This window comes from Sus scrofa, chromosome 1 (genome assembly GCF_054392235.1).
Source record: "Sus scrofa isolate SSC_HxYL_T2T_F1_AM1 chromosome 1, Sscrofa_HxYL_maternal_Yorkshire_Landrace_v2.0, whole genome shotgun sequence".
Lineage (NCBI taxonomy): Eukaryota > Metazoa > Chordata > Mammalia > Artiodactyla > Suidae > Sus > Sus scrofa.
In genome coordinates this window covers 126,528,806-126,556,002 of record NC_139383.1, presented here as the reverse complement: position 1 = coordinate 126,556,002, position 27,197 = coordinate 126,528,806, and the positions used below count along the sequence as shown (strand labels likewise).

The 27,197-nt window shown below is 36.6% G+C and overlaps 1 protein-coding gene and 1 long non-coding RNA gene across 6 annotated transcripts in view; one reads left to right on the top strand and one right to left on the bottom strand.

The window, feature by feature from the left end:
- The window catches only part of LOC146406356 (uncharacterized), a 410,255-nt gene that overhangs the window by 2,886 nt on the left and 380,172 nt on the right, over positions 1 to 27,197 (bottom strand). The window lies entirely within an intron of this gene.
- UNC13C (unc-13 homolog C) overlaps positions 1 to 27,197 on the top strand; it is a 599,284-nt gene that overhangs the window by 532,144 nt on the left and 39,943 nt on the right. For all 5 annotated transcript variants that reach the window (XM_084969723.1, XM_084969731.1, XM_084969719.1 and 2 more), the window contains 2 exons: positions 4,248 to 4,328; positions 17,947 to 18,094. In XM_084969723.1, coding sequence (XP_084825849.1) covers positions 4,248 to 4,328; positions 17,947 to 18,094 — 229 coding nt within the window. The remainder of the gene's footprint in view (positions 1 to 4,247; positions 4,329 to 17,946; positions 18,095 to 27,197) is intronic.

Here is a 27,197-nt window from a genome sequence, read left to right as displayed (position 1 = left end):
AGGGTTCCCTTTTGTGCACACCCTCTCTGGCACTTATTGTGTGTAGACTTTTTGATGATGGCAATTCTGGCCAGTGTAATGTGGTACCTCATAGTGATTTTGATTTGCATTTCTCTAATGATTAGTAATGTTGAACATCTTTTCATGTGTGTTTTGCCCATCTGTATGTCTTTGGAGAATTGTTTATATCTTCTACCCATTTTTTGATGGGGTTGTTTTTTGGGTATTGAGCTGCAGAAGGTATTTCTAAATTTTGGAGATTAATCCCTTGTCAGTCACTTCATTTGCAAGTGTTTTCTCCCATTCCGTGGGTTATCTTTTAGTTTTGTTTAGGGTTTCCTTTGCTGTGCAGAAACTTTTAAGTTTAATTAAATCCCATTTGTTTATTTATTTTTTTTATTGTCATTACTCTAGGAGGTGGATCTGAGAAGATGCTGCTGTGGTTTATGTCAGAGAGTGTTTGGCCTATGTTTTCCTCTAAGAGTTTTATAGTATCTGATCTTATATATAGGTCTTTAATCCATTTTGAGTTTATTTTGTGTATTTCATTCTTTTACATGTGGCTGTCCAGTTTTCCCAGCACCACTTATTAAAGGGGCTGTCTTTTCTCCATTGTATATTCTTGCCTCCTCTGTCATAGATTAAAAAATAACTTAATTTTGAATCATATTTTTTGTTATTGTCCCTTGATTTTTAAAATTTTTAAAGTATTAGTCCATTTTAGTTATTATTTTAATTACAGGACAATAAACCCTCTACTTTGTTATATAAAATATTAAAACTCCATGAAATACAGAACTGCAAACATTTTAAAATTGAAGTATAATCGATTTACTATGTAATGCTAATTTCTGATGCACAGCAAAGTCATTTATTTATACATTTATATACTTTCATTTTAAAATTCTTTTCCATGATGGCTTATCACAGTATACCAAACATAGTTTACTGTGCTATATAGTAGAACTTTGTTGTTTATCCATTCTATATATAATAGTTCGCATCTGTTAACCCCAAACTCCCACTGCATCCTTCCTCCACCCCACCTTGACAACCACAAGTCTGTTCTCTATGTCTGTCATAAATACGTTTGTTTGTGTCATATTTTAGATTCAACATATAAGTGATATCATATGTGTCATATTTTAGATTCAACATATAAGTGATATCATATGGTATTTGTATTTCTCTTCTGATTGACTTCACTTAGTATAATATCTAGGTCCATCCATGTTTCTTTTTTATGGGTGAGTAGTTATTCTCATTGTGTGTATATGTGTGTGTGTGTATTTTATATGTATATAAAATAACCACATCTTCTTTATCCATTCATGGGTTGATGGGCATTTAGATTGTTTCCATATGTTAGCTATTGTGAATAGTCCTTCTATGAACATAAGCCTGCATGTATCTTTTTGATTTGTATAGTTTTATCTGGATAGATACCCAAAAGTGGGATTGCTGGATCATATGGAATTAATTTTTTGTTAATTCCTGTACAAACTTACATTCCCACTAACACTGTAGGAGAATTCCCATTTCTTCACACTCTTTCCAGCATGTGTTATTTATGGACACTTTTTAATGATGGCCATTCTGACCAGTATGAGGTGATATCTCATTGCAGTTTTGATTTGAATTTCTTTAATAATGAGCATCTTTTTGTGTGCCTATTAACCATCCGTATGTCTTCTTTGGAGTAATGTGTATTGAGATCTTCTGCCCATATTTTGATTGGGTGGTTTGTTTTGTTGTTGTTGAGTTGTATGAGATGTTTTTCTTTATTTTGGAAATTAAGCCCTTGTAGGGTACATAATTTTTAAATATTTTCTCTCAGTCTGTAGGTTGTCTCTTCATTTTGTTTATGGTTTCCCTCACTGTACATAAGCTTCTAAGTTTGATTAGATCCTATTTGTTTATTTTTTCCCCTTTATTTCTACTGCCTTGGGAGAATGACTTAAGAAAACACTGGTACAATTTATGTCAGAGAATATTTTACATACGTTTTTCTCTTCTAGGCAAAACTGCAAATTTCATAAAGCTATTTTTCCATGTTTTACTAGAATGTCTTTTCCAATGTTGTTTTTGTTTTCATTTTAAACCATGGGTCTTTCCATTTTTCATTTATTAGTTTGAAAGCAGATTTGATCCACAGGAAAAATGCCATTTGAAATAATTGTATTGATGGATAAATTCAGAAAACCTATGTAGAAATATTAACAAATGACTACCTTACTTAAAAGCATACAGAATCAAGGAAAATAGAACAATGAGAGAAACTAATTACTTTTCTTCATGGGACCATGATCTTGGATTTATTCATTAAACAAGTGTTTGTAAAGAGTTTGACATATTCTATATTACTTCATCCTCTGGAGCTTCATAATGTATGTATATTAAGTATGTCCAACTTGTTGCAGTTTTATGGGATTTATTTAGCATATTTTTTTAAAAAAGAGAATACCTCTTTATGGACAGGTGATAAAAAAAATCAAAATCAATGAGTAAAAATATGTCTGAGACTGTGAGTTTAGTGCAAGCAGGCAGTAACTCATTGCCAGCCCATTTCAGAGACTCCCTTATTTTAATGAGCTATTGTTAATTCTCGGAAAATCATTTCTCACACGAATTGTATTTTTCTATAGCACCAACATATATTATTTATTAGCATCTGTTAAAAAATACTGTGACCACATCATAAAGCCAGTCAAGATTGATGAAGCCAGAGAGATATATTTAATATAACCTATATGTATTTACTTGCCCTAAAGCAGTTCTTTTAATAATTTGGCAAGAATTTTCCACTATTCTTTGAATCTCAATGGGTATTTAATATTCCAATTTTTAAATATCAAATGGACTCCTAAATTTTTGTGTGGAAATCCCTATATGAGAGAACAACGCAGTGAGATGTAGATTGTGGATCTATGAAACATTATACCATGTTTTCAACACTATTCAAAGTAGTGTGATTCTATTCAAGCATGTTTAATCCTGTAAGATATACTGAAGAAGTAAAATTCAATTACTGAAAACATATTGCGTGCCTAGCAGGTAATAATTGCCAAAATACGCACTGAAAGTTGGCAGAAGTGAGTGAAACATAGACATTATATTTAGAAAGTCATGACATCTGCTAAAGGACAGAATGAAAAAGGTCTAGAATAGAAGGATGAGCCACTGGGTGTGATTGTACAATTTGTACACTTACGTAAAAGTGCCTGGCTAAGGGTGAATGACAGCTGAAATAGGGCCCATGCTTCATTTGCTACACCATATGTGGGGCTGTGCCTCATAGAAAAAGAGGTGCTTTTATGGCTAACCAAAGGCACTGATCCCTTGATGAAGCCATGCATTCTTCACCCACATTGGCTTTCCTGCTAATTCACATGGAGGCACTTATGTAAGTTAGAATTTGTGTTCCAGGAGGACAAAAGGTTTTCTTTTATTAAACAATCTATTTCCATCACCTAGAATAGTTCTTGCACATAATAAGCACTCAGTAAATATTTGTTGAATGATGTTGACTAGAATACTGGCAGGCCAGGGAAGATTGCATCAATTCGAGGGTCAGGAATTTTAAAATATCTCTCTTAGACAAATTTCTATTTCCTTCATTGTTGTCATCAACTTTCTACCATCATTTCCCTAAAATAGTTTTAAATGATGGGTTGAGAGAGTTCATAGTCAACGATGAGAAAACTGCATTGTTAATATGGAAATCAGTTCCAAAATATTGGAAAGTGATTTAAAATATTGGCAATCCCCAGAGCCAAATTCAGTTAATTCTTCCAGAATTTTCTTGATAATGACTAGGCATTAAGGAGAGCCTAGAAAGAAAATAAAGTACACTTGATCAGTATCAATTAAAAGAAGCTAGGATTGACCTCCTAAATCCCTTTCATGATTGACTTTCCTCACTGAGACAGAACAGAAAGCAGGAATTGAAGTGGAAAAACTGGATGTACATTTTCCAAGGTTCGTTTTTTTCCTATCATTGTCTTGAAAGTGAAAAATAAGGCCACATAGAAATCAAAGTTCTGATTTCTAAATAAATATTTAGCATTTCTTCTAGAAAAATAGATTTTTATTAAACATCTGACAAAATCATCCTCTAAAATGGGTCTGTATAAAAAAGATATCTCAAATGGAAACTGTTTCCATATAGGGATTATACATATTTTGTTTGAAAACACTTGGTAAATAAAAGTGGTTATTTTATAAACAGTTGTTAACCTGTTTTCCAGGAGCACATGATTCGGGAGGATGCTAAGGGTCTGACACCGAGACAGTGTGCTATAATGGAAGTGGTCCTGGCTACCATCAAGGTGAGGTTATAGTGTCCCTGGATGTATATCCAGAGTTCTCTGTGTACCTCACAGAGTGTATGCTACCTGATGCTCTACCTGATACATATCAGTAAAGCTGCGCCATCTGTAGACATAGTAGAGAGTTGTACATATACACTCTAGGAGTGTGTCGGACTTAGACCATACTATGTCCTTGTTACATCCACATTTCTCTGCCCTTATAGCTGCTTCCTTTTTGTCTACCTTTAGAGAATGTGTATCAAACCTGTGTTGTGACAGGTATTTTCAAGGAAAGACGTGTACCCCCAAAGCCCAGTTAAATAGAGGCTTCAGGGGATTTAGGGATAACAAAACTTCTGTTTATGCTTTCTGTGCTTGTTGAAATGGTTTTGGAAAAATCAATTTTCCCTTCTCTCTTAAGTAAAGACAATAATTTAGTTTTCTGCTGAAAACCCAAAGGCATTTGTTGCGTGTGTCACTTTTTCATAGCCAAAGGTTGACCAAAAGTTATTGTAGTGTGGGCTATGTATCGGCACAGCTCAGCATATAACTTAAAAGTTCTTTGTTTTCATATAATTCCTTATAGATTTCTATACAGACATTTTATATGTGAAAGTTATTAAAGAGGGAAAATTTATCTCCTAAATGTAGCCTGTGTCCAGTGTCTCAGTGCTTCAATGGAAGCATCTATTATCAAGGACATGTGAACAGTGTCATAAAGAACTGTGAGCTACCACACCACTTTCAGAACACAGAATGATCTCACTGGGAAGAAACAATAGGACTCATTAAAACTGCTCCACTTGTGTAACAACTGGACACTTTCACAAAACTATTATCTCATGACTTGTGCAGTTTGGTATTTAATCAGAGGCCATCTTTGGATGCTTTGGTGACTGAAACTGTAAAATGAAAGTTGCAAGGGAAAATTTTGTGATACTTGGTAGAAAGTGGAGAGTCTGAATTTTGGTACAGAGATGACAGCAATAGAGTTTCTAAAGATGCAGCAAGAGTATTGGCTGGAGGTATAACATTTTGCAAAATCATTTTTAAAAAGGGAAAACATGGAAAAAAAGGAAAATACAAAAGCAGTTCTTTTTAAAAGTAATTTTCAAAAATATGAATAAGAAGTGATTGACCTTTGGAGCTATAGCAGCATTCATGGCTATGAGGAATGCTAGTAGAAAAAATAACTATGGGGCACACAATGAACAGTAAAAAGTAAATTAAAAAAAGAATTTTTAGGATCAGAACTCAGCCCTTTGTGGATTTTATTAGGTCAATGGGTGACTCTAAAATAAAAAGAAAAATGTGTTCTCTGAAAATAAAAAATGGCATTCAGTGTATTGACGCATTTGGTTCCTGTCCCTAAACCCAGCATTCTCTAGTTCTTCTTGATGGGGACAAATAGCCAGCACCCGCAGACCTAGTTCTGCCCAAACTCTGAGACACTCTTGATCCCCAAGCAATCCTCTTGATTACATGTTGATAGCTCAACTATCCTATCTTCCTGTCCAGGTCATCTATAATGATATTTTAAATCAGCCTTAGTCACCAGATACTTGCCTTGCTCCTTAGGAAAAGCTGCTGCCTAGTGTCCAACTTTCATCAAATGGGTCTATGTCATGATCTTGTTCTCCAGGACTAGATCCTGATGCTGATTGTCCTGAATCCCAGAGCTGAGGTCAGGTCTTCAGTCCCCTCCATTCCTCAGTCTCTGTGATGCAACTTTTTCTCTGGGGTCCCCATGCTATACCTACTGTGCCTGCTGTGAGACCCTTTTGTCCCTGCCATCTGCCCATCTGTCAAGGGATTCACCTGACACCACTTTCACTGGCCCTATCATCATTTTGCCAAAGCTGGGATTCCCTTGTCTGATTCTGAGATTTGCCCCAACTATCCTGCAAGGCGCTAATGCTGATGTTGACTGCAAAGGAATTCAGGAGAAAGAGGAATACTACTTAAATGAATTATAGCTCCAAGAGCTAGTGATTGATTCAATGTCTGCTGAGAGCCCAGCAAAGGGAATACCATAAGACAAAGTCCTTGTGAGAAAGATATTCTTAAATTGAAGCAGTAGATGCTACCCAGACTAATTCCCAAAGGCTGCCAAAGACAAGATCTTTAATTCTTCTTTAGCTGAATTTAAGCAAATAAGCTAGAAGTAAAAAAGTGAGAATTGAAGGGAGAGAATGCTATGGAGTTTGTGTAGTCTGAAATAGTGTTGTGCATTCTTTCAGTCACCTTTCATGAATGTACATCATCTTACATGATCCTTATAAACATGCGGGTATTAGGTATATCAAGAATGATCATTCACATTTTATAGATGAAAGAGCAGAGGCTAAGGGCATTTAAGTTGTTTATCTAATGCCACACAGCTGCTTTTAATTGGCAGAGCTGAGAGATGGTTCCAAACTCTAAAATCAGTGCCCTTACTTCTATGTCTCATTATTTCATAAAATGTTAACAAGGTGTAGGAAAATGTAGCAAGCCAAAATCGGTAATGTTTTTGTGGAGAGATTAGTTCTTTCTAAATTAAAATGCCGTATTTCAATTATTTATATTATTTTCTAATAAGAATAATGTGAAATCCTTCAAACTCCACACAAGGACTGATGAAAATATTAACTTTCTAAATACTGAAATTTAAATTGGACTTGATTATGTTGTCACACTAGTCACATGCAGTTTCAATTATAAGTCAAAAGGATAGAACATGGCACAAGTGACAGATTTACAATGATGTGCTGCAACCAGCATGGTTGGGCTTGGAGATTTTACATTTACCTGCCAACACAGAGCCAAATCAATAGTATTTGAAAATAAAAGTAGAAAGGCAACAGCTCTGAAACAGATAGCCAAGAACTTAATCAGTATGTGCAAGCTGCTACAGAAGCCAATGGAGAAACTCCCCTTTTAAGTCTCAGACCCATATCTCGGGAAGACCCAGGACTGCCATGGATTCCCTAAAATGTGGGTTTCTTTCAAAGAGAAACTGCAGGTCTTTTCCACCAGCATGGACACTTGACTGGAGCATGAATCCCAAGACTTCAGGAAATGTTTAAATCTTGAGAAATCCCCAAGTTATTTTTGACGAAGTTTGAAAAACCTAGGGGAAAAAAACTGGCTGGTTTTCTTTTTCCCAAGCTTCCAAAATTCGCTTGGAACACTTATTTGGACCCAAACATGACATGCTGAAATGCATATGGCAAATGCTTGACATCATGCAGTAAAATACAAAATATCTCTAAAAATAATAAATATGTGAATCAGGGCCCTCTAGAAATCTGCATTTCTTGGTTTAAAGGGGAAAATATGGACTAACTATATGTTATCTAGGATTTTTCAAAGTCATATTAGATATTCAAATAGATATTTGAATATTAGATATTTGAATAGATATTCAAATATGACTTTGAAAAATCCTAGATAATACCACTTCTGAACCCAGACTGATAACACGTGATGTTTTGCCTCTGAGGCTCATACCCTGACTGAGGTCCTACCCCATTCTGGTATCCATAATTCAAGAGGCAATTTTGGTAGCTGCTTCTTAGCATGGTTTCTTTTATCATTGTAGGTATAGTTTTTGCATTATTTACAATTCAGCTGCTCATGGGAAGAACAAAATAAACTCATTGTTTGGAATAGTACAATTCAAAAAATCATTCTTTAAGAGTTACTGTGGGTAGGAAATACAATCAGCAGGAGAGGGTGGCCGAAGATAAGAGAGATCTCATTCTTAGGAACAAAAACATCTACAATTCATAAAATAAAACAGCTGCAGACAAAGTGCTGGGGAGTGCAGACTGGGTGATAACATTCCCTGTGAGTGTCTAGGGGAAAGCTTCTTGGAAAAGAAAGTTGGGGTTTAGAGCATGAATTGGGAAAAGGAAGGTGGAAAGTCATCATAGGCTTAGAGAAAAGCATGACTGAAATGTGAGAAGGTGTGGGTCAGCCTGAAAGCTTGAAACAGTCTAGTGTGGAGTGAGATCAAGTCTGAGAATTACAGGGAATAGTAGAGACAGATGGAATTAGAGCCAAAATAGGCTTAAACACCAAGAATCTGGATTTTGAGGTTTTTTTTGGAAAAGGGAAAGAGTAGCATATCCTGATATAGTTATAAAAGAGGACTCCAGTTGTCTTGGGAGATAATTTCTAAAATAGCTGTCAAGTAATTTTTAAAAATAAACTTTGTTGTTATAGGCAGTTTATGAGTATATCTGAGTTTGCAAAATGGATCATCTGCATGAGTTTTCCAAAAAAAATGATGCAGGTATTGGAAGAAAAAGAATCATGATGGGAACCCACTCTCAAAATAGTATATGTACCGAAAAAGTACAATCTTCCTGGATTAGCATGCTTCCATTAGTCAGTAAAAATAGATTCTAAAACATCTTCAAGTATATGACAAACATGAAGAATTAGAAGAATGGAGTGTTTTTATTAGGCTTATAAAAAGAATAGCTTGCTAACCATGCAGACTGCATTTACCCTGATTTTTTATTTAGCCATTCTAATTTTTTCTCACAAATAACATTAAGGCCTCAAGTGTTTTTCTTTCTTTTTTTTTTTTGGCATTTTCATGAAGAACACAAGAAACATAAAAAAAAGCCTATGATTTTTTTCAAGGTAAAGAAAACAATACCTCATATATAGCTCTTGCCAACCCTCATTCAGATGTGGTCACCGTGCCTCTCACCACCCTCCTTATATTCATGAAGCAAAGTACCACTATGTGAAGGTTGGAAGCCTTTACAAACATTAGAAAATGGACATAAATAAAATGTAAATAGAATATTTGAAACTACATGGGGAACATGACTGGCATTAGAGTACCAGAATAGTGAGTGATTATGAGTGAGAAAAGCTAGTGTGTACAAGTTACAGTCCTCTCTTGTGGGAATAATAACAGGACTTAAGGGATTACTATTAGAAGATTGAGCTACCACATTTAAAACAGTTCCTAACATATAGAAAGCGCTTCATAAATATAAGTATCATACTGCCTGAGGATTGGTTTATTTTGAAGGAAACTCTTTCTACTGTTAAACCCAGATCTGACATATGCTACTACAAGTAGTTTTTTCTTTTCCTCCTTTCATTCTCTCTCAATGAAACTAATGATTAAATCTGACTCATTTCCCCAAGAAATAGTCCAAGGCCTTCCCTTTGTCCTTTTGGTTCCCTGTGCACAGCATCTTCACCCTAAAATTTTCACAAACCCCCTAAAATTTTCAGTGCTTTCTGAGACTCCCCTTTGGGAAGCATTGCCATTCCTTTTCTCAAGGAGTTTCTAATCTAGATTAAAAGAGGGAGAAGGCACATTAAGTAATGATATTGTTAATTTACAAGAAAACAGTGTCACATATGGAATAGGGTGATACAGATACTACTGGGTGGGGGGCAGGAGTGGGGAGTGGGCACAGATGTAAGGATTTAGAGGAGCAAGCCACCACCATGAGCTCAAGAAATCAGGAAAAGCTGAAAGAATAGTCTTGAAGGACAGCTGGGAGTTCAGAGGCGGGATAGGAAAGACAATAGCTTTCTCTGCAGGAAGACTCATGACTTGAACATAATCAGGGAGAAAGGGTTTGACCATGGAAAGCCACAGGAGCAGAATGCTGGGAGTCAGTGCTAGACCCCTCTGTGGACTGGACTGAATTTAATGGGAAATTTGCATAGGGAAGCCATGTAAAATTGAGGTTACAGGAAATGTTTGGGTTGAAAGTTGATGGTTTTGAAACTATATGGCATGCTGAAAGCACCACCATTTCAGCAATGGAAATCTTACAGGAATATACGAAATGAATTGAGTAGTTCAAGTTTATAATCAGAGATCAGTTACATTTATTTAGTGCATAAGATGATAAGGGCCATCACCAAGGTGGCAGTCTTACAAGTAGAAAGTAAAAGATGGATATGAATGATGCAAGAAAGGAGAAATCACTGTTTCCAATCTAGAATGTGGGAATATGAGGTTTCCCACTTTCAGTTCCCAAAGAGCAACTGAAAATGGGGCAACAGTGATGGAGGAACCCAGGGTAACTCAATGTTTTGACCAAGAGGCCAGGAAGCATGGTCCACTGAGAAAAATGGCAAATCAAGCAGGAAGGCTGTCTGCCTGTTGCCACATTGGAGTGAGATATAGTGTCAGGAACATGGGAATGAATGTCGAGTCAAATGCCAGAGACAGGGGCTAGTGCTCAGGAAAAAAGCAAGGCTAGACTTTGTGGAGTTATTCCAACAGTAAAGTATATCTTCTTATAAGTAGAAAGAATTCCCTCTGTGGTTCCAGATAAGAGTAATTAATTTCATCTTTACAGCATCACAGTCAGGTGAATGAATATATCTGCTCCCGTTCTCCAAGTGAATGAACCAGTGCTCTGTGAGGTTAAATAATCTATGCAAAAAATTCACACTGCACAGAGGAAAGTTAAAGAATTGTACTTTCTGGTACATTTTAAGGTAAAGAATAGGTCAAAGAAGTGGATTCTAAAAATCTCAAAATTGGAAACAGAAGCCAGCATCTCCCTTTTCATGCAAAAAGAGAGATGCTGGTTTGCATTGTTGTTGGCCCATGGTTAACTGACCACCTCCTGATAATGGCCAGTCACTAACTCACAAGGAGCAACTTCAATTTTTAAGAAGCACTTATTATTAGAAAAATCATCTTTATACTGAACCAGTATCTGCTTCCCTGGTACAAATTATGCATTTGTACTCCTTCTGTCCTTTGAAACTGCTATAAAATAATTCTATTTCCTTTCTATGTGATAACCTTTCAGGGAAAACAAAACAAAACTCTCATGCTGCTCCAAGTTATCTGCAGCCATTTATTAAATAACATGCCTTTTAGACCTTATAAAATTCTGGTCACCTACCTTTGGATGCCTTCCACTTTTTCATATTTCTTATAAATTATGACACCTAAAAATGACCCTAATAGTCCAGATATGTTCTAATCATCACAGAAGGTTATTGCTCTTTCACACCCTTTGTTTTGAGCTATTTGTGCATATCAATGCATCACTTAATAAATCATATTAAACTTGAGAGCGAATAAAGCTTAATAGCTTTTAAATTTTTACTGATGTTAGGTCAAGTCACCCCCATTCTGTAACTTTGCAGGAAACATTTTATCCTGAATACAGGCCTCTTTGTCATTTCATCATATAAATGTTGACCCACCATTCCAGATTGCCAAAACCTTTCTAAAGTCAGAGCTTGTCATCCAATGTACTAACTTCAAATTTTGGCTCAAATACATTTTTGGAAAATATGTTTTCTGCCTTTTTCCAAGTCCATGGTAAAATATCAGGCCAGAACAAGGCCAAGGGTAGAGAGAATGTCATCCAGCTGACATCTGTACCCTTCACGGAACTTAACAGCCAACTTCTCCACAGTTCTCTGATTGAAAATTCCTTTCTTGAATGAGGAGGAAATGACCTGTCGTAACTCATTTTGCCAGTTATTTTCTGATTTGTACCAGTCTAACTAAAACATCTAAACAAATGAAACTGAAGGTTCTTGGATTATACTGCAGGTTGCAGAATAATAAGAAATTTGAGTCCCAACTTTTTGGTTTAGAACCAATAGAGGAAAAAAAAAATCACTTTTAAAATGCATAAGGGAAACAGTCAAAAGGCTTTAAAACCTCATATTCCCACATTCCCCCTTTAGCATTTAATTCCACCCAAAATGCTTACTATAATGAATGGAGATCAACTAAGCCACACTGAGCTGTGGATGGTGGATATTGCTTAATAGTTAAGACATTCATTCTCACGCATCAGCACCGCATTTACATCTTTCAAACCCAAGACACAGCAAAATACAAATTCTACTCTCCTGTTCCTTTGGGGGCTCTTGCAAAGGGTCAAAACTAAATGCAAAATCTCTGATTACCAAGGTGAATGCAATAACTCTACCAGTGAGATACAGACCTTACCTGTGCTCTTAGGAGCTATTGCCCAAGTTCTGAATACTGTGTGAGAGGCTTCCATAAAGTAGTGTTTTTGTCAAGTTGACATTTGCATAACCATAGAAATCATTTCCTTCCCTCTTTGAGTGAGGAGCCCATGGCTTGTGTTATTTATCTGTGGTCCCTGAATGGAGGCTTTCCTTAGCATCTTCCATCTTGTTTTCTCTCCTAACATTGCTACCCCCTGTCTCAGATTTGTCTTGCAACATCTTCGATCACTCAATGCACTTGAAAGACAAACACGTCATTTCTACCCTTACAAATCTTCTACTGTTCATTTACTATCCTGCTAGAGCCTTTACACGGTGACTCATAACACTCAATGGCTCAAATGAGGAAGTCAGTTCAGTAGCCTATAGAGTAAGACCTTTAGGCTTTACACTGCAAGTATAAGGAGAACTTTAGGCTTTACTCAGGAGCAAAGGGACACCTTATTGATGTTTTTGCTTCAATGATTAGTCTCCCATGTATCAGAAGTCTGTAAAATAATGTGTTTTTAGTAAAAACATATTTTCCTATAAAATTATTAGATGGTTTCAAGCAAATATTGTACATAGTGTATGCTTTCATAGCCTAACTCTAGTTCAGTTTTTACATGATGTCTTTTAGATTCTCAAACATATCTCAGTTATATGAAGTCCAGTCACATTCTTCTATCCTAAAGTTTTCTAAATCATATTCCATGAAACACTTGTGTAACCATGAGAGTTAATAGATGTCCTGAGTGATGGGTGTCCTATAGTCAAGTAATTTTAAGAACTAGGTATGTTAGAGAACAGTTAAGCAGATTTCCTTACCACAGTGGGTCTCAGAGTCTTTCATGTATTAAAAAGTGTTATGAATCTTTAAAAGTATTATGTCATCTCTTAACTTCTCTAGACCTTCTACTGACTAGAAGCATCTTGCAGTTTCCAGAAAGCACAAGTTTAATGGTGGGAATAGAATAAAAGTAGCAAAACAAAGTATTTTAAACTTAACCAAGGTAATACATTATGAGAACTACAGCTGCAGGTTTTCCCCACTATTGGAGAGTGTTCCTTTGAAAGCTTTTATTAGCCACAATGACATAGAGCAAAGAAGCAATTATCTCAGGATTCATTAAGCACAAAATAAATCTAAATGAAGCACAGATACAATTCAAAACTAAGGTGGCTTGATGCAGAGATGCTGAGTGCAATTCCTGGGGAAGGTGCCTGGCGGTGCCACTCCTGCCACTAAGGTACACACTGCCTCTGTAAAGATTCACTGAAGAGTAAATGCTGAACATTCTATTTCTCCTTTTCATGTTTTCTGACAAAAGTGAAAATTCTTTTTTTTTTTTTCTTATTCAGTTAGCAAAAACAGGTACCAATATAGGACTTCCATAAAAGCAAAGTGTCATAAGGCCCACTTTCGAAAAGTAGGGAATTGGAGTTCCAATAATGGCTCAAAGGAAACAAATCTGACTAGTATCCATGAGGATGCAGGTTCAATCCCTGGCCTCGCTCAGTGGGTTAAGGATCTGGCATTGCTGTGGCTGTGACATAGGCCAGTGGCTACAGCTCTGATTCAACCCCTAGCCTGGGAATCCCCACGTGCTGTGGGTGTGGCCTCAAAAAGACGAAAAAATAAAGTGGGGAATACTTGTACCTCCATTCTTCCTAAGCAATTTCTCATAATTTCTCTTGGTTACCTACTGGGCTTTTCCTCTTCAGTCCATGGTAGTGACTTATCTAGTGGCTGCTGAAGTGAAAAATGGCAGTGCTGACAAACTGATAAACACCTAAGATGTCACCTCTTTCGAAGCCTTTACTAACTCCCTCCCCAATAGAATTGTTTGCTGCCCCCATTATCTTTTTAAATCATTTTTCTTATACATCCAACATATTATTGGAGTCATTCATTGACATTTAGTTATGTTTCTTACTTGATTATAATCCCTTTGAGAACACTCTCTGGGCCTCTTTTGCTTCATATTCTTGGCACAAGATTCACAAGACAGATGTAATAAAGATTTGTTAAGGGAAAAGAGAGAGGGAGAAGCAGCAGGAAGGCTGATGCCACACTGCCCCCACTGCTGATGCTGTTAGGGTGAGCCATGGGCCCTGGGCCCCTCCTCACAAATTAGAGAGTTAAAAACTATGGTCACCCTTATGAATGCTGTCATAGGGTACTTCATATACACTGTTAAAATAATTTGTTTTAAAAGGATATAATTGTGACATCCATACAATTATAAAACTTGTCAAAAATGTTAACTCATCAATTAATGAGGGAACCAGTAAGCTCTTACAACAGGCTCAAAGGAGAATTCCAAGAACCACGAACAGATGAGGAAAGCCAAAATAAATTTACTAATAGAAAAGCAAAACAGATCTAAATACAGAACTATAATCAGTTGCATCCTACCAGCAGTAATTAATGTGCATTTCTATAGACAAGAGCCATTTACATTATTATCCATTTTACACAATTTACAGGGTTTTAAATCACTCCAAGACAATGGAAAGTGAAGCTACACCAGATGGATACACTAGACAGAACACCCGTTAATCATTTTTGCCCATTTCAAAGTTTTTCACAATTTTTCCTGACAACTCTCAGTAGTCCCAAGAAATCACAAGAAGTTATTTTAGCTGCTGCTTCTTATTCTTCCTGTACTTTACCATTTTAATCTTCAGCACTAATGCCCAAGCTTGATGAGCCTGGAGCTTGTCTGTGAAGCACTGAAAGGGAGAAAGTCTTCCCCTCCACTGATGCCACCTAGTCCTGGTTCACTTTATCCTGCTGCTCTTTACAACTAGGGTGTATTATTCCATCTCTGCTTGATTATGTAAAGAGAGCTCCAGAGCACCCACCACCACTCCTCCAGGAAAAATAGTCAAGTCCAAGCAAATCCTCCCCCATCAGTACATCCATCTAATATTTTCCCGCTTTTGGTATCATATCTCATTTCCCAAGGAAAGGAACCATCATATTTTTTCTATCTACCAAGATACCCGAAACAATTCTAGATGCACAGTCCTCAATACTTTCTGCATGTGAAAATATTTTAACATTTTTGTAAGACTGAGGTGTAGAGCAACTTTAAATATTATATCTTTGTCATATTTTCAAAAATTAAAAAAACACTTTTCCCATGTTTCTGCGCCTCCTTTTTTATAACCATAGGTAGCTTTAGGTGCCACTTCTGTTTTCATGGCACACCCAGCTGGAGCCAGTGAGTGGGATTGTAAATGGCCATAGGTTTCTTTGAGAGGAGGGTGTCTGCAGTTGTGAATACTTTCTTCTGGTCACAGCCCCATTGCCTACTTTCTCTGACCTGTGCTCTGAATCTTTGCTACATTACAGTCTCTAAAAAAAAAATGCTTAGAATGTGTTTCCACTTAGGGAAGAAAAATGTGATAATTACAAATTTTCAATTCATTGAAATGTTTTAGAAGTAGGACAGAGAGATGACATATATCCATTTAGGAAGGTATATCAGAATCATTTGTTGAACTTTCTCAAAACATACCATACTGTGAGAATCCTAGATTGTAGTGAACCGGGTTGCAATGAGGGCATAGTTTAGCATTGTTGGTACTTGGAAAAGGACCATTTATCTAACTTAACAGAATACTATAACTACATCATCATCTGTAAGTGGTTAGGAAATAACAGCCTTAGTTCTGTCACATCTCTAGATATTCTGTCTCCCAAAGTGATACCTGTGCTTAATACCTGCGGCATGAAAAATGCTGACATCCTTCAATGACCATATTCATTGTCAAACAACATATATTTTCTCCATCATCTTACCTATAAATATAGCAGTGTCTTGAGTTTGTTGGATGACAATAGCAAAAAAAGAAAGAAAAAAAAAAGAAAAAGGAAGAAGAAGAAAGAAACTTTTTTTATTACATTTCTAAGGTTCAAAGGATGTTAGATTTCTTTTTTTTCATTCTTTTATTACTCAAATGAACTTATCATTTCTGTAGTTGTATAATGATCATAACAATCTGATTTCACAGGATTTCCATCCCACAGCCCAAGCACATCCCCCACCCCCCAAACTGTCTCCTCCGGAGACCATAAGTTTTTCAATGTCTATGAGTCAGCATCTGTTCTGCAAAGAAGTTCAGTCTTTTTTTTCAGATTCCACATGTCAGTGAAAGCATTTGATGTTGGTGTCTCATTGTATGGCTGACTTCACTTAGCGTGATAGTTTCTAGGTCCATCCATGTGGCTAAAAATGCCGGTATTTCATTCTTTTTGATGGCTGAGTAATATTCCATTGTGTATATGTACCACATCTTCTTGATCCACTCCTCTGTCGATGGACATTTAGGTTGTTTCCATGTCTTGGCTATTGTAAATAGTGCTGCAATGAACATTGGAGTACATGTTTCTTTGCGAGTCGTGGTTTTCTCTGGATAGATGCCCAGGGGTGGGATTGCTGGGTAAAATGGTAGTTCTATGTTTAGTTTTCTGAGGAATCTCCATACTGTTTTCCACAGTGGTTGCACCAATTTACAATCCCACCAACAGTGTGATAGGGTTCCTTTTTCTCCACACCCTCTCCAGCACTTATTGTTTATAGACTTTTGGATGATGGCCATTCTGGCTGGTGTAAGGTGGTACCACATTACCTAACACCATACACAAAAATAAACTCAAAATGGATTAAAGATCTAGATATAAGACCAGACACTATCAAACTCCTAGAGGAAAACATAGGCCAAACACTCTCCGACATAAACAACAGCAACATCTCAGATCCACCTATCAGAGTATTGACAATAAAAAGAAAAATAAACAAATGGGACCTACTCAAACTTCAAAGTTTCTGCACAGCAAGGGAAACCCTAAACAACACAAAAAGACAACCCACAGAATGGGAGAAAATCTTTGCAAATGAATCGACTGACAAGGGATTAATCTCCAAAATTTATAAACACCTTCTGCAGCTCCATACCAAAAAAACAAACAACCCCATCCAAAAATGGGCAGAAGATCTAAACAGACAGTTCTCCAAAGAAGACATACAGATGGCCGAGAAACACATGAAAAGATGTTCAGCATCACTCAGTATTAGAGAAATGCAAATCAAAACCACAATGAGGATGCTAGATTTCTAAGGACCATTCTGCATCCTCAGATGGGCCTATGTGTACACCATCATGTGATTAGATCATGGGGAAGATGAGAACAGTGGGCACCTGGCCTAGAATTACAGACTTGTATTTGGAAAGTATAGGACCAGGCACTACCTTCTCTGTGAAATTTGACAACCCTGGATATTTTTCTCATGCTCTTGAAAAAGAAGTCAATAACCAAGTGACACATTACTAAACCTGTTATTCTATAAGTGTCCTGACCACTGAATCTTCATGATCCCATTTGTTTAAGTTTTGAATGAGAGGAAAAGTCTTAAGCCTTGAGGACCTGGGCTCTGTGATGTAGAGCAACATTTCAGAGATACTGAGGGAACATGAACTACTTAGTGAGGACTTGCCCATGGGCATGCGGTACTGTTTCTTTATATCTACCTTATGTTGATCCTATTGTATTATTCCATTTGAGTGTCACCATTATGGCAATAAAATCACTTCTCCAGTACTTCTTTCTAAATGCCTCTGCATATATATATATATATATACACACATTTTTTTTTCTTTTCCTTTTTAGCAATACTTTCATGCAGGAGGAAATGGCCTGAAAAAGAATTTCTTGGAGAAGAGCCCAGATCTTCAGTCTCTGAGATACGCTCTCAGTCTTTATACCCAAACTACTGATGCCTTGATAAAGAAATTCATAGACACTCAAACCTCACAAAGTAAGTAACACATTGGATGTGAGAATAAAGTAAATCAAACACAACCAAACTTCATCATAAGAATTATTATACATACAGTTAATTTTACTATAATAAATTAAATCATTAATAAGAATGGAAGATTATGGTTAATAGATAATTGTGAGATTTTTAGCACTCCTGAATTATAATTTTATGAATAGTTTCAGTAACACTTGGATATGCTTAATACTAAAACCATATTAAATGGTTGACCTGTGCTGTTGGGTCTAACTTCATAAAACTTAGTAATACCTGGTTGTGAATATCTGTAACTGATATTCTCAATTTAATACAAAAGGGTCAGTGTTTGTTGGCCTTGGTAACTTGCAGAGTTTGATGATCATTCCCCAATCCTGACTTAAAATGTAAAATCTCCTGCTCTTGGGTTCTGATGAGGGAAATTTCATTTTATCCTAATTTTATATGAGAGAAATTCTAGCTTTCACTTTGAAATGAACGAGATATTTTATTGGAAACTCAGATTGGTTTTATGTGGCAAATTTCCCACCTCATAAGCTTCTAGGATATTACTGTTAAATAATTTCTTTCAAGTTGCTTTGTGATTTATTATATTTTGGCAGTTACATACATTTAAGGGCTGGCATTTGAAAGATCATTGAAAATGTCACTCTAAGTCAATAAAGAGCCAAATGCTGGCTAAAACTCTAGAACATCATAAATTACATCCCAGAAATAATAAAAATAAATTAGAGGACACATTATCTTCATTTGTGAGAACCTTCAAAAAAGGCCTACAGATTTTTTCTTTTTCCTGTGATGAAAATGCTCCAGACTTGTATATGTCATGGCTATTTTCATTTTTCTAACTACACTGAAGATAATGTCAAGGTAGGTGCTAGGTAAGTGCTTGACCTGTCTTTAATACTTGGTGCTTTCTGATAATGTCTGATTAAATGCTGCAAATATTCCTTTTAATGTGATCTGCAAACCCAGCCTATATCTTGGGATGGTTCCAGAGAGGAGAAGTTGAGTCATAAAGCATTATCAAGAGATACATTACTCCTTGAACCTGTGATCCCTCAAGGAGTTCTAAACTGTATAAAAATGAATTCAATTTTAATGCATCTTTTTAGAATAATATTGTTGCTTTATTCTGCAAGAATGTGAGTATAAAAAAACTTGGCTTTGCTTTTATATGTACACATTACATGTATACCACATGGCCCGCATTTCAGCATAGATGTCACACAAAAAAACTACATATCTTTATCAATGCTGGTGTATGAAATTTGGCACATGTATTAATGTTGAACTATATGAGTTGTATGGCAACATTAAAAACATATAAGGAGGGGGAATAAGAGGATTCATAATCCCAATAATCCCTGACAACATACCTTATTTTAATCTTATTTAACTCCATTTGTCTGACTTTTTATAAGCGCACAATTTTTGACATAACTGAAATTGGTAGGATATAGTTTTTCATTTTCTCCAATAGTTACCTTCAACCATGCTCTGTGGAAACTATCTCCATCTCCTCCCTACCTATCATCTCATCCCCCAGTGGTCCCCAGCCCAGCATGATCAGGCCCAAAGATCCTGAGGTGTGAAGGGAGCTTGTTTTGCACTTTGCTTTCCCTTCCCATCATCTTCTAGATCTCTCTCTACTTCAGGGTTTTGGGGGAAGAAAATAAAGGGAAGGGAGATGTCTTGAATTTTGCTTGGACAGCTGTATCCAAATGCTGGCTTTCTGAAGGGCCCTAGGCTAGGAACCTCCCCTTCCATCCGGCTCTCTGATGAGTGGAGCCTGCCCCAGCTCCCTCCAGGGCCCCCTCCTTTGCTTCCTCCAATAGCTTCTTGAATATCTGTTCCTAGTGTCCAGTCCTCTGGGATGGGGTCCTGACAGCATGGCTGAGGCCCAGTTCCCTCCTGTGGGGCCCACTTGAGCTCATATATTCTTTCCATGTCTTCAGTGACAGTGGGGCTTTCTCTACTGTCACCTGCCATCTCTCTAGAATTCTCTACAATTCTCCTCTCTACCTGCTCAAATAGTTGTTTATACTTTCAAATTGTGGGGGAGGAGGGAGAGAGAAATACTGTTACCTAAGGGAACATAACCATTCTTGAATCAAAAATGGAGGCAGGCCAAGTCTCATCAATGAAGGGATGCAATATTTCAGAGTTTCTGTCCATCGCCTTTCTCCTCCGAATTCCACCACAATCCCATCTCAATACCCATTACCAGAGACGGAATAATAAAATCAGAAGACACACCATGTCCCTTATAAAATAGGGAAAGCAGAGATAAGAGGAAAATTTGCTGAATATTAGAAGTCTTTATGACACAAGTGAAAATGGAATATATGAAAGTGTACAAGCTCCATTTCTCTGACAGACTCTAAAGCTATGGCTTATATGTACAACTTCCAAATGCCCCAGGTCAGTCTGTGTGCTTTTTGGCTTCTAAGGAGCCTCAGATTCTAGGGTTCTTTAACTGACAGAGAAACACAGAAAAGTTTAGTTCTCCAGGCTCTTATTTATACAGGCTGCTGTATTGTTCTTTTAAACATTTAACACAGGCCTCAAAGAGGGGAACCTGAGTGCTACCTATCGGATTCTCTGGTACTCCTCCCTGCAGATGAGTATTTGCAAGTAACAGTAGGATCCACCATCCCCTTCGGGTACCTGTTATCCTAGTAGCAGGAAGAGTCCAAAATGACCATATGAAGTCTAGGAGTTTCCGGTGTTAATATCATTACAACACTCTGAATAAATTTATAGAACTTGGTGCAGTACTAAATACCTATGAATATTTATCATATTTAGTTTTTGTTAATCTAACTTCTCTTTTGTTACTGAAATTGAAAAAGATCATACTGGTGTTATGGGGGGGTCTTTCAAATAGAAAATTTGATAGATAAGCTAGGATTGCACACTGCAAACCCTTGCCACCCTCTAACTGAGGAGCCAAGTTCAGGGTAAGCAGGGGTGTCAGAGAGTCAGTGCCCCAGGAAGCAGCTTCCAACCAGTAAGAGACAAGAGACTGACAGATTAAAAAACAAACAAATGAAACATGAGCTTCCTCAGTTGAGATAACTTTTAAGGTGTGTGCTATGCAAACTCCAGAGTTGCCCTGGGAGATGGGGCTCTGTCCCTCAGACAGGATGCCTTCACAGGTGCATCATTTATCCTGGTATGCTTGTCTCAGAGTCTGCTCCTGGGTGAACCCAACTCCAGGGTCATACTTCTGAACCCAGGTAGTGGGGTGCCAGGTTCCAGGTTCTTGACATAGATCCTGTGCTCTTAACCAATACATGTGCATCTTCTTTTTTAAATTTTTTTATTAAATATAGTTGATTTATAATGTTCTCTCAATTTGTGCTGTACAGCGAAGTGAACCAGTTATACATATATAAACATTCTTTTTCCTCATATTATCTTCCATCATGCTCTATCCCAAGTGATTGGATATGGTTCCCTGTGCTATAAAGCAGGACCTTATTGCTTATCCATTCATGGTGCATCTTCTTGATGATAAGTATAAAAAGACAAATTCCTTGAATAAATTTGTCCCTATTACTTGAGCTTTTTCTCTCATGATGTCTTAAGTTAGGACTACAGAACTAATTAGATTAGTGAAACTCAACTTATGAAGTAGTAAACATTATTTGGAGAATTTACATATTTCATTTAACTCATGAGCAATAAAAAACAAACTGATTTTGTCTCCTTAATTTCTCATACTTTGCAATTTTGTTTAAAACTACATTGAATTATCACTCATGTTATCTAGTCAATCTATGTGTTGTGTAAAACAATGTTGGATCCTTTAGAACTTTGTGCTGTTTAAAGCATCCATACTCTATTTTCTTATTCTCATAACATCTTCCCTTACTCCATTTCCTTCGTTCACTTTCCTTTGTTAAAATGTTCTTTTGCATCTCTTTCTCTATTGTTTTTTGTGTTAGAAAATTGTAATATTAAGTACAAGGAGAAAGAATAATTGTTTTTTCACTATCTTCAAATTGAAAGATATACTTTCATTTAAAAGTATTTTTATTTCAGCTTTTCCACAAATGGGTTTATAAGTATAGAAAAGCCTGCTTTATCTTGCTCACTTATTCTTTCTTTTGTGCCTCATTTTCCCTTTTTCCTTTCTATTATCACCTCTCTTCCTCCATTTTTTGTTCTCTTTTTGGAATAGATTTAGATGTCCTCTTTCTCTGGTAGTAAAAACAAACAACAAAAATGGCAGGGGAGTTTCCTTAAAAATTTATGAGCTACAGAATTTAAATGGAATCTAATCTATTAATTTGTAAAAGCACTGTCTTTTTTCCTCTTTCTATTCCAAATATTGGAAAATAACAAAGGCAAGATGGATACAAAAGCATCTTAAGTCCTCAATCAAACTGAGAGTTCAGTTTTTGATTAACATGTTTATTAGTCTGGCAGTGTACTCCAGAAGTAAAACACCATTTCACGCTGCATTCACTTAACAAATATTTATTGAACATCACATCTGATTGAAGTCCCATACAACGATGCATATATTCAGTCCAAAGCTGAACATTATTTTATGTACACCAGATGCTCCAATATGGTGGTTCTCAAGCAGAGGTAATTTTGCCCCTCCCCCACCCCCAGGACATTTGTCAATATCTGAAGCGTTTTGCTGTCCTGTCTGGGAGTGGTGGTCATGTTACTGGCTTTTAAAGGGTGTAGACCTGGGAGGCTGTTAAATATCCTACAGTGCACAGAACAGCTTCCAAAAACAAAGTTATCTTAAGGCTCCCAGTGGCAAAGTTGCTGAGGTTGAGATACCCTGATCTAACACTAGACTGAAACAACGTGAGAGGTGATGCAACATAAGTCATATTAGAATAAGGAACAATTTGGCTTGGGAAGACAGGAAAGGTCATTGGGAAAACTGAAACATGAGGAGGTAGAAATAAAAAGGTATGCTAGATGCAGAAAATGTCTAGGACAGAATATATTTGCATTCTTAATGTTAAAATCCCACAGTATATTTTTATTAGGAAAAAAAAGTTAGTTTGCCTTTAAAACAAAATACCACATCACTACCTGTTTCTGATCAATAGAGAGGGTTAAAAGTATCTCAGATTTCCATGCATGGTTAATAATTTGGTGTAATATTAGTAAAAATTTTTTTAATATGTATAATACAACATTCTTCCTCTTGAAGGTGACTCTATGATTTAAATTGGGTAGTTAGCTTGAAATTTCATACTTTTTTTGTTGTTTCTCAAAGAGGTGTTACTTACAGTTTAAGATGCTGGTATAAAATTCATTTCTTGCTTCTTGATTACAATATTAATCATCATTTTTTTCATAAAGCTTATCTTAAAGCTATTTCATTATGCCAAGGGCTCTTTGAATATTTCATGCAGTAGCAGACAGTGAAAAATGTATAAAGCTTTAACATGTTAAGCAGAATTTTTTTCAATGGATAACACAATTTGGAATGAGGCACAGAATGATTAATTGCTGAGCTATCCTGTGTCACATTCTGTTTCCTTACCTGAGCATTTATTACAGCTTGAGGAATCTAAGTCTCAAAAGCTTTATAGACAAAAGAGATTTTTTTTATGTCTAAGTTACAATGGCTTATAAAGCAAAAAAAAAAAAAAGACTGTATAAATTAAAACATATGAGGTGAAATGTTTTTATTTTATAATATATCCTCTTTTTAATGTTTTGTGAGCAACATCTTTGAATAGCTGCTTATTTAAAACTGCTTAAAATGTTAATCAGATCAGTGTGGTCATTATAACAACCCGTGTCCTGCTCAAATGGAGTATAATATATTTGAATCTGAAATGGAAATCGGACAGCTACCAGCTTACCTTTTGGAATCTATGAATATAATACACTCATAATATATAAAATATTAATTATCACTAATATCTTTTATAGTTTGAGCAGAAAAGAAGTGGTCCACTGTAGAAAAGGTCTCTTCTTATCAAAAATGAGTAGATGGTCTTAACATTCCTAATATTTAGTTTACAGAAGAATTGGCATCAAAATAAAGAAATTAGGAGTTCCCATTGTGGCTTAGCAGGTTAAGAATCTGACTGGTATCCATGAGGTTGCGGGTTCATTCCTTGGCCTGGCTCAATGGGTTAAGCATCCTGCATGGCTGTGGCTGTGGCATAGGCTGGCAGTGGCAGTTTTGATTCAACCCCTAGCTTATTAACCTCCATATATTGTGGGTGTGGCTCTTAAAAAAAAAAAAAAGTAGTTTTTAGGTCAAAGTCCAAACTGAAACTTCAACTTGACGCCACCAATGGGGGAAAATGCTGAGGAATGTGTTTAGTTTATGGGAGAAGAGGGAGTAATATTAAAACCCATTTTGCCATCTTTAGTTTAATACTGATTTGAAATCACAATCAGAAGTGGTTTCTCATTTTAGCTAATAAGACTTTCAGAGATAACCAGAAATCCATAATCCCCTCCAACAGCCCTCTGCCACTGTCTTATACCTGGAACAGTGGGATCCCACCAGCTAGCACTGCCTTCCAAGACTAGACGCAAGCATTTCTTAGGTACAGTGAAGAAATGGAGAATATTTAAGGTTTGCTCTTCAAATGTTGCAGTTGGTCTTATAACACTCAAACCTGGACAAGGCTCTTTAATGCAGTCAAAAAGTTTTGTGCAAATAATTTAACAAGAGTGGTGATGTGATATGTTTCTGAGTACATTGAATCCTTTCCCAAAGGAGAAATGGCAAGTGTTAGGTAAGGTTACAGTAACAATACTGAGCAAACCAAAAGCAAGTCATCTGCCATTATGCTGTTCTTCCCAACCATCCTGCAAGGCTAGTAACTTCATCCACACTTATCATTGGGTTAAGAAACGAGTCACATATAGATGAAGAAACTTGCTAAAGTCCTGTAGATAAATGGTAGAGATATCGCCCTTCCCACTATTCCACACTTATTTTAATCAGCAAAGAAAGCAGAATGTATTATGATTTCTTCCTACAGCCTGAGTTTTCGTCTCCCTAGTTTTGAATAACAGGGTGGGGGCTACTTCATCCTCCTTACTTTTCATTTTAGTATAACAAAAGCCCCCTTCTGTTCCAGAGATAATCTTTCAGTTTTTGATTTTGTTGTTTTCACCCTAGCAACAAACTCTATTCCCATACTTCTACCTTGCGTCCCACTTTCTTCTCATCTTTGTTCTAGTTACTGGACACAGTAGCCAGGGCACCATTTGAATATTATTTGGAAGTAGTCATACTGTAGGAATATAAGGTGAAAATAAGAAAATGCATCCTTCTTTCAGAAAACCCTTTCTAACATAGCCTCATTTCACTCCTTTAGCGTCTATTCTGTGTGTGTGTGTGTGTCTGTGTGTGTGTGTGTCTGTGTAGGCAATTGCTGCTTTGGTCTTCCTTCTCTTTTCTATTCTTTTCTACCCTTGTCCCCCACCAACAGAAATATAATTTTCTGACACTTCCCTTGCATATAAAGTTATATCATGATTGCTAATCTATATTACTCTTCTTTCCCAATATACACCCTAGGAAGATAAGACCTTGCTTATTCATTCTTCAAAAGTGTTGAGTACAGTGCTAGATACAAAGTAATATAGTGCTAGATACAAAGTAGATGCTTAGTGAATTTTAGAAAAAATAAATGCTAGGAAATTAAATGCAGAAAATTTTAAATTGTGTGATATGACAGTCATATATAAACCTTTCAACAAACCTTTAGTGAAAGCAAGTATGTTCATAGTCTAAAAGAGAGGGAGAAAAAGAGAGAGAAGCTTACAATTTGATGGCTGATACTGTTCAGTAGCTTCCATACAAGGCAGAAGATAGTGCCCCCCGGAGAAATACAAAGGGGTATGTAAAGTCAGATGGAGAAAATAAGATCACTAATTTCTCTTAGACTCTTGAAATCATGACGTTTTATTTAATCTGTTACATGAACTTAAACACAACCAGGAAAAAAGGAAATATGCTACCATGTTCAGTTTAGGTCACAGATATAGTCATATATCCTTTTATGTGACTCATTTCCAGGAGCATTTTCCACGTGCTAGCCTTTGTGCTAAATGCTAGTTAAACTACAATGAAAGGCTGCCCTAAATATCTTCCATTTGCCCTTTCTAATCCACTGTATTCTCTCCCCAGGAGGCTGGGCTGTATAGATTTCAACTATGGACTCTCTTACTCCTTGTTTCCCATTGGCTTCAGCCAGCGGGGAGCCCTTCCAAGATCCATGGGAGGAAAGAGTGAGGTCAGGTGTTCATTCTCTCTCAGCTCCCTCTGGGCACAATCCATTCATTCAGGCTGACTGTGTCCTTTGACTCTAGGTCTCTCAGTGTTGCCTTCCTTATGAAACTCTTTCCTTCTAGATCTCAGTAGCTTCCTCTGCCCCTAGGCTTTAGGGACTAGAGGTATTAATAGCCCCACTATCCTTTGGAGGGAGGGCTTTCTTTAGAACCCCACCTAAACAGTCATAAACAGCCTCTTTCTCAAACCATCCAAAATTACCCTAATTTGAATTTCCATCTCTTTTCTAATAATACCCTGACTTATTCAAAAGCAAATCTTCATGGTTTTGCCAGGTTTTTTCTTCCATAGCCCCTCTTCCACTTGGGTCAGCAAAGATTAACATTTTAAAATAATCCACTCAAGTATCAGAATAATTATCTTTGGAATGAGAAAAGACATCACATTTTGATGACTGAGCTGTCCAGAATGAACAAAAGAGGATATTAGCTTTTCACTCACAAGAATATTTCCATTATACTCTGACCAAGTCATCAAAATCTCAGATCCCACTCATAATGCAGTTTATTTTGCCCAGTGTTTCATCTTCTCTGAAAACTAGAAATCAGATTGAGACAACCAGGAGTCACTGATAGAATCATTAGCAAAATTTAAAGTCCTCAAAGCACAGAATAAGTAGGTATTTGTTGTATGTCATGCAATGAGGGAAATTATCATTCCTTGTGCAAATCATTTAAGCATACATATTTCTAGATAAGAAAATGTATACTTTCATTGTTATTTCATTCATTTTTTAGCATAAACAGGTGACAGATTAATTTTCCCATAACACTACCGATATAACTGTGGGGGGAGAAG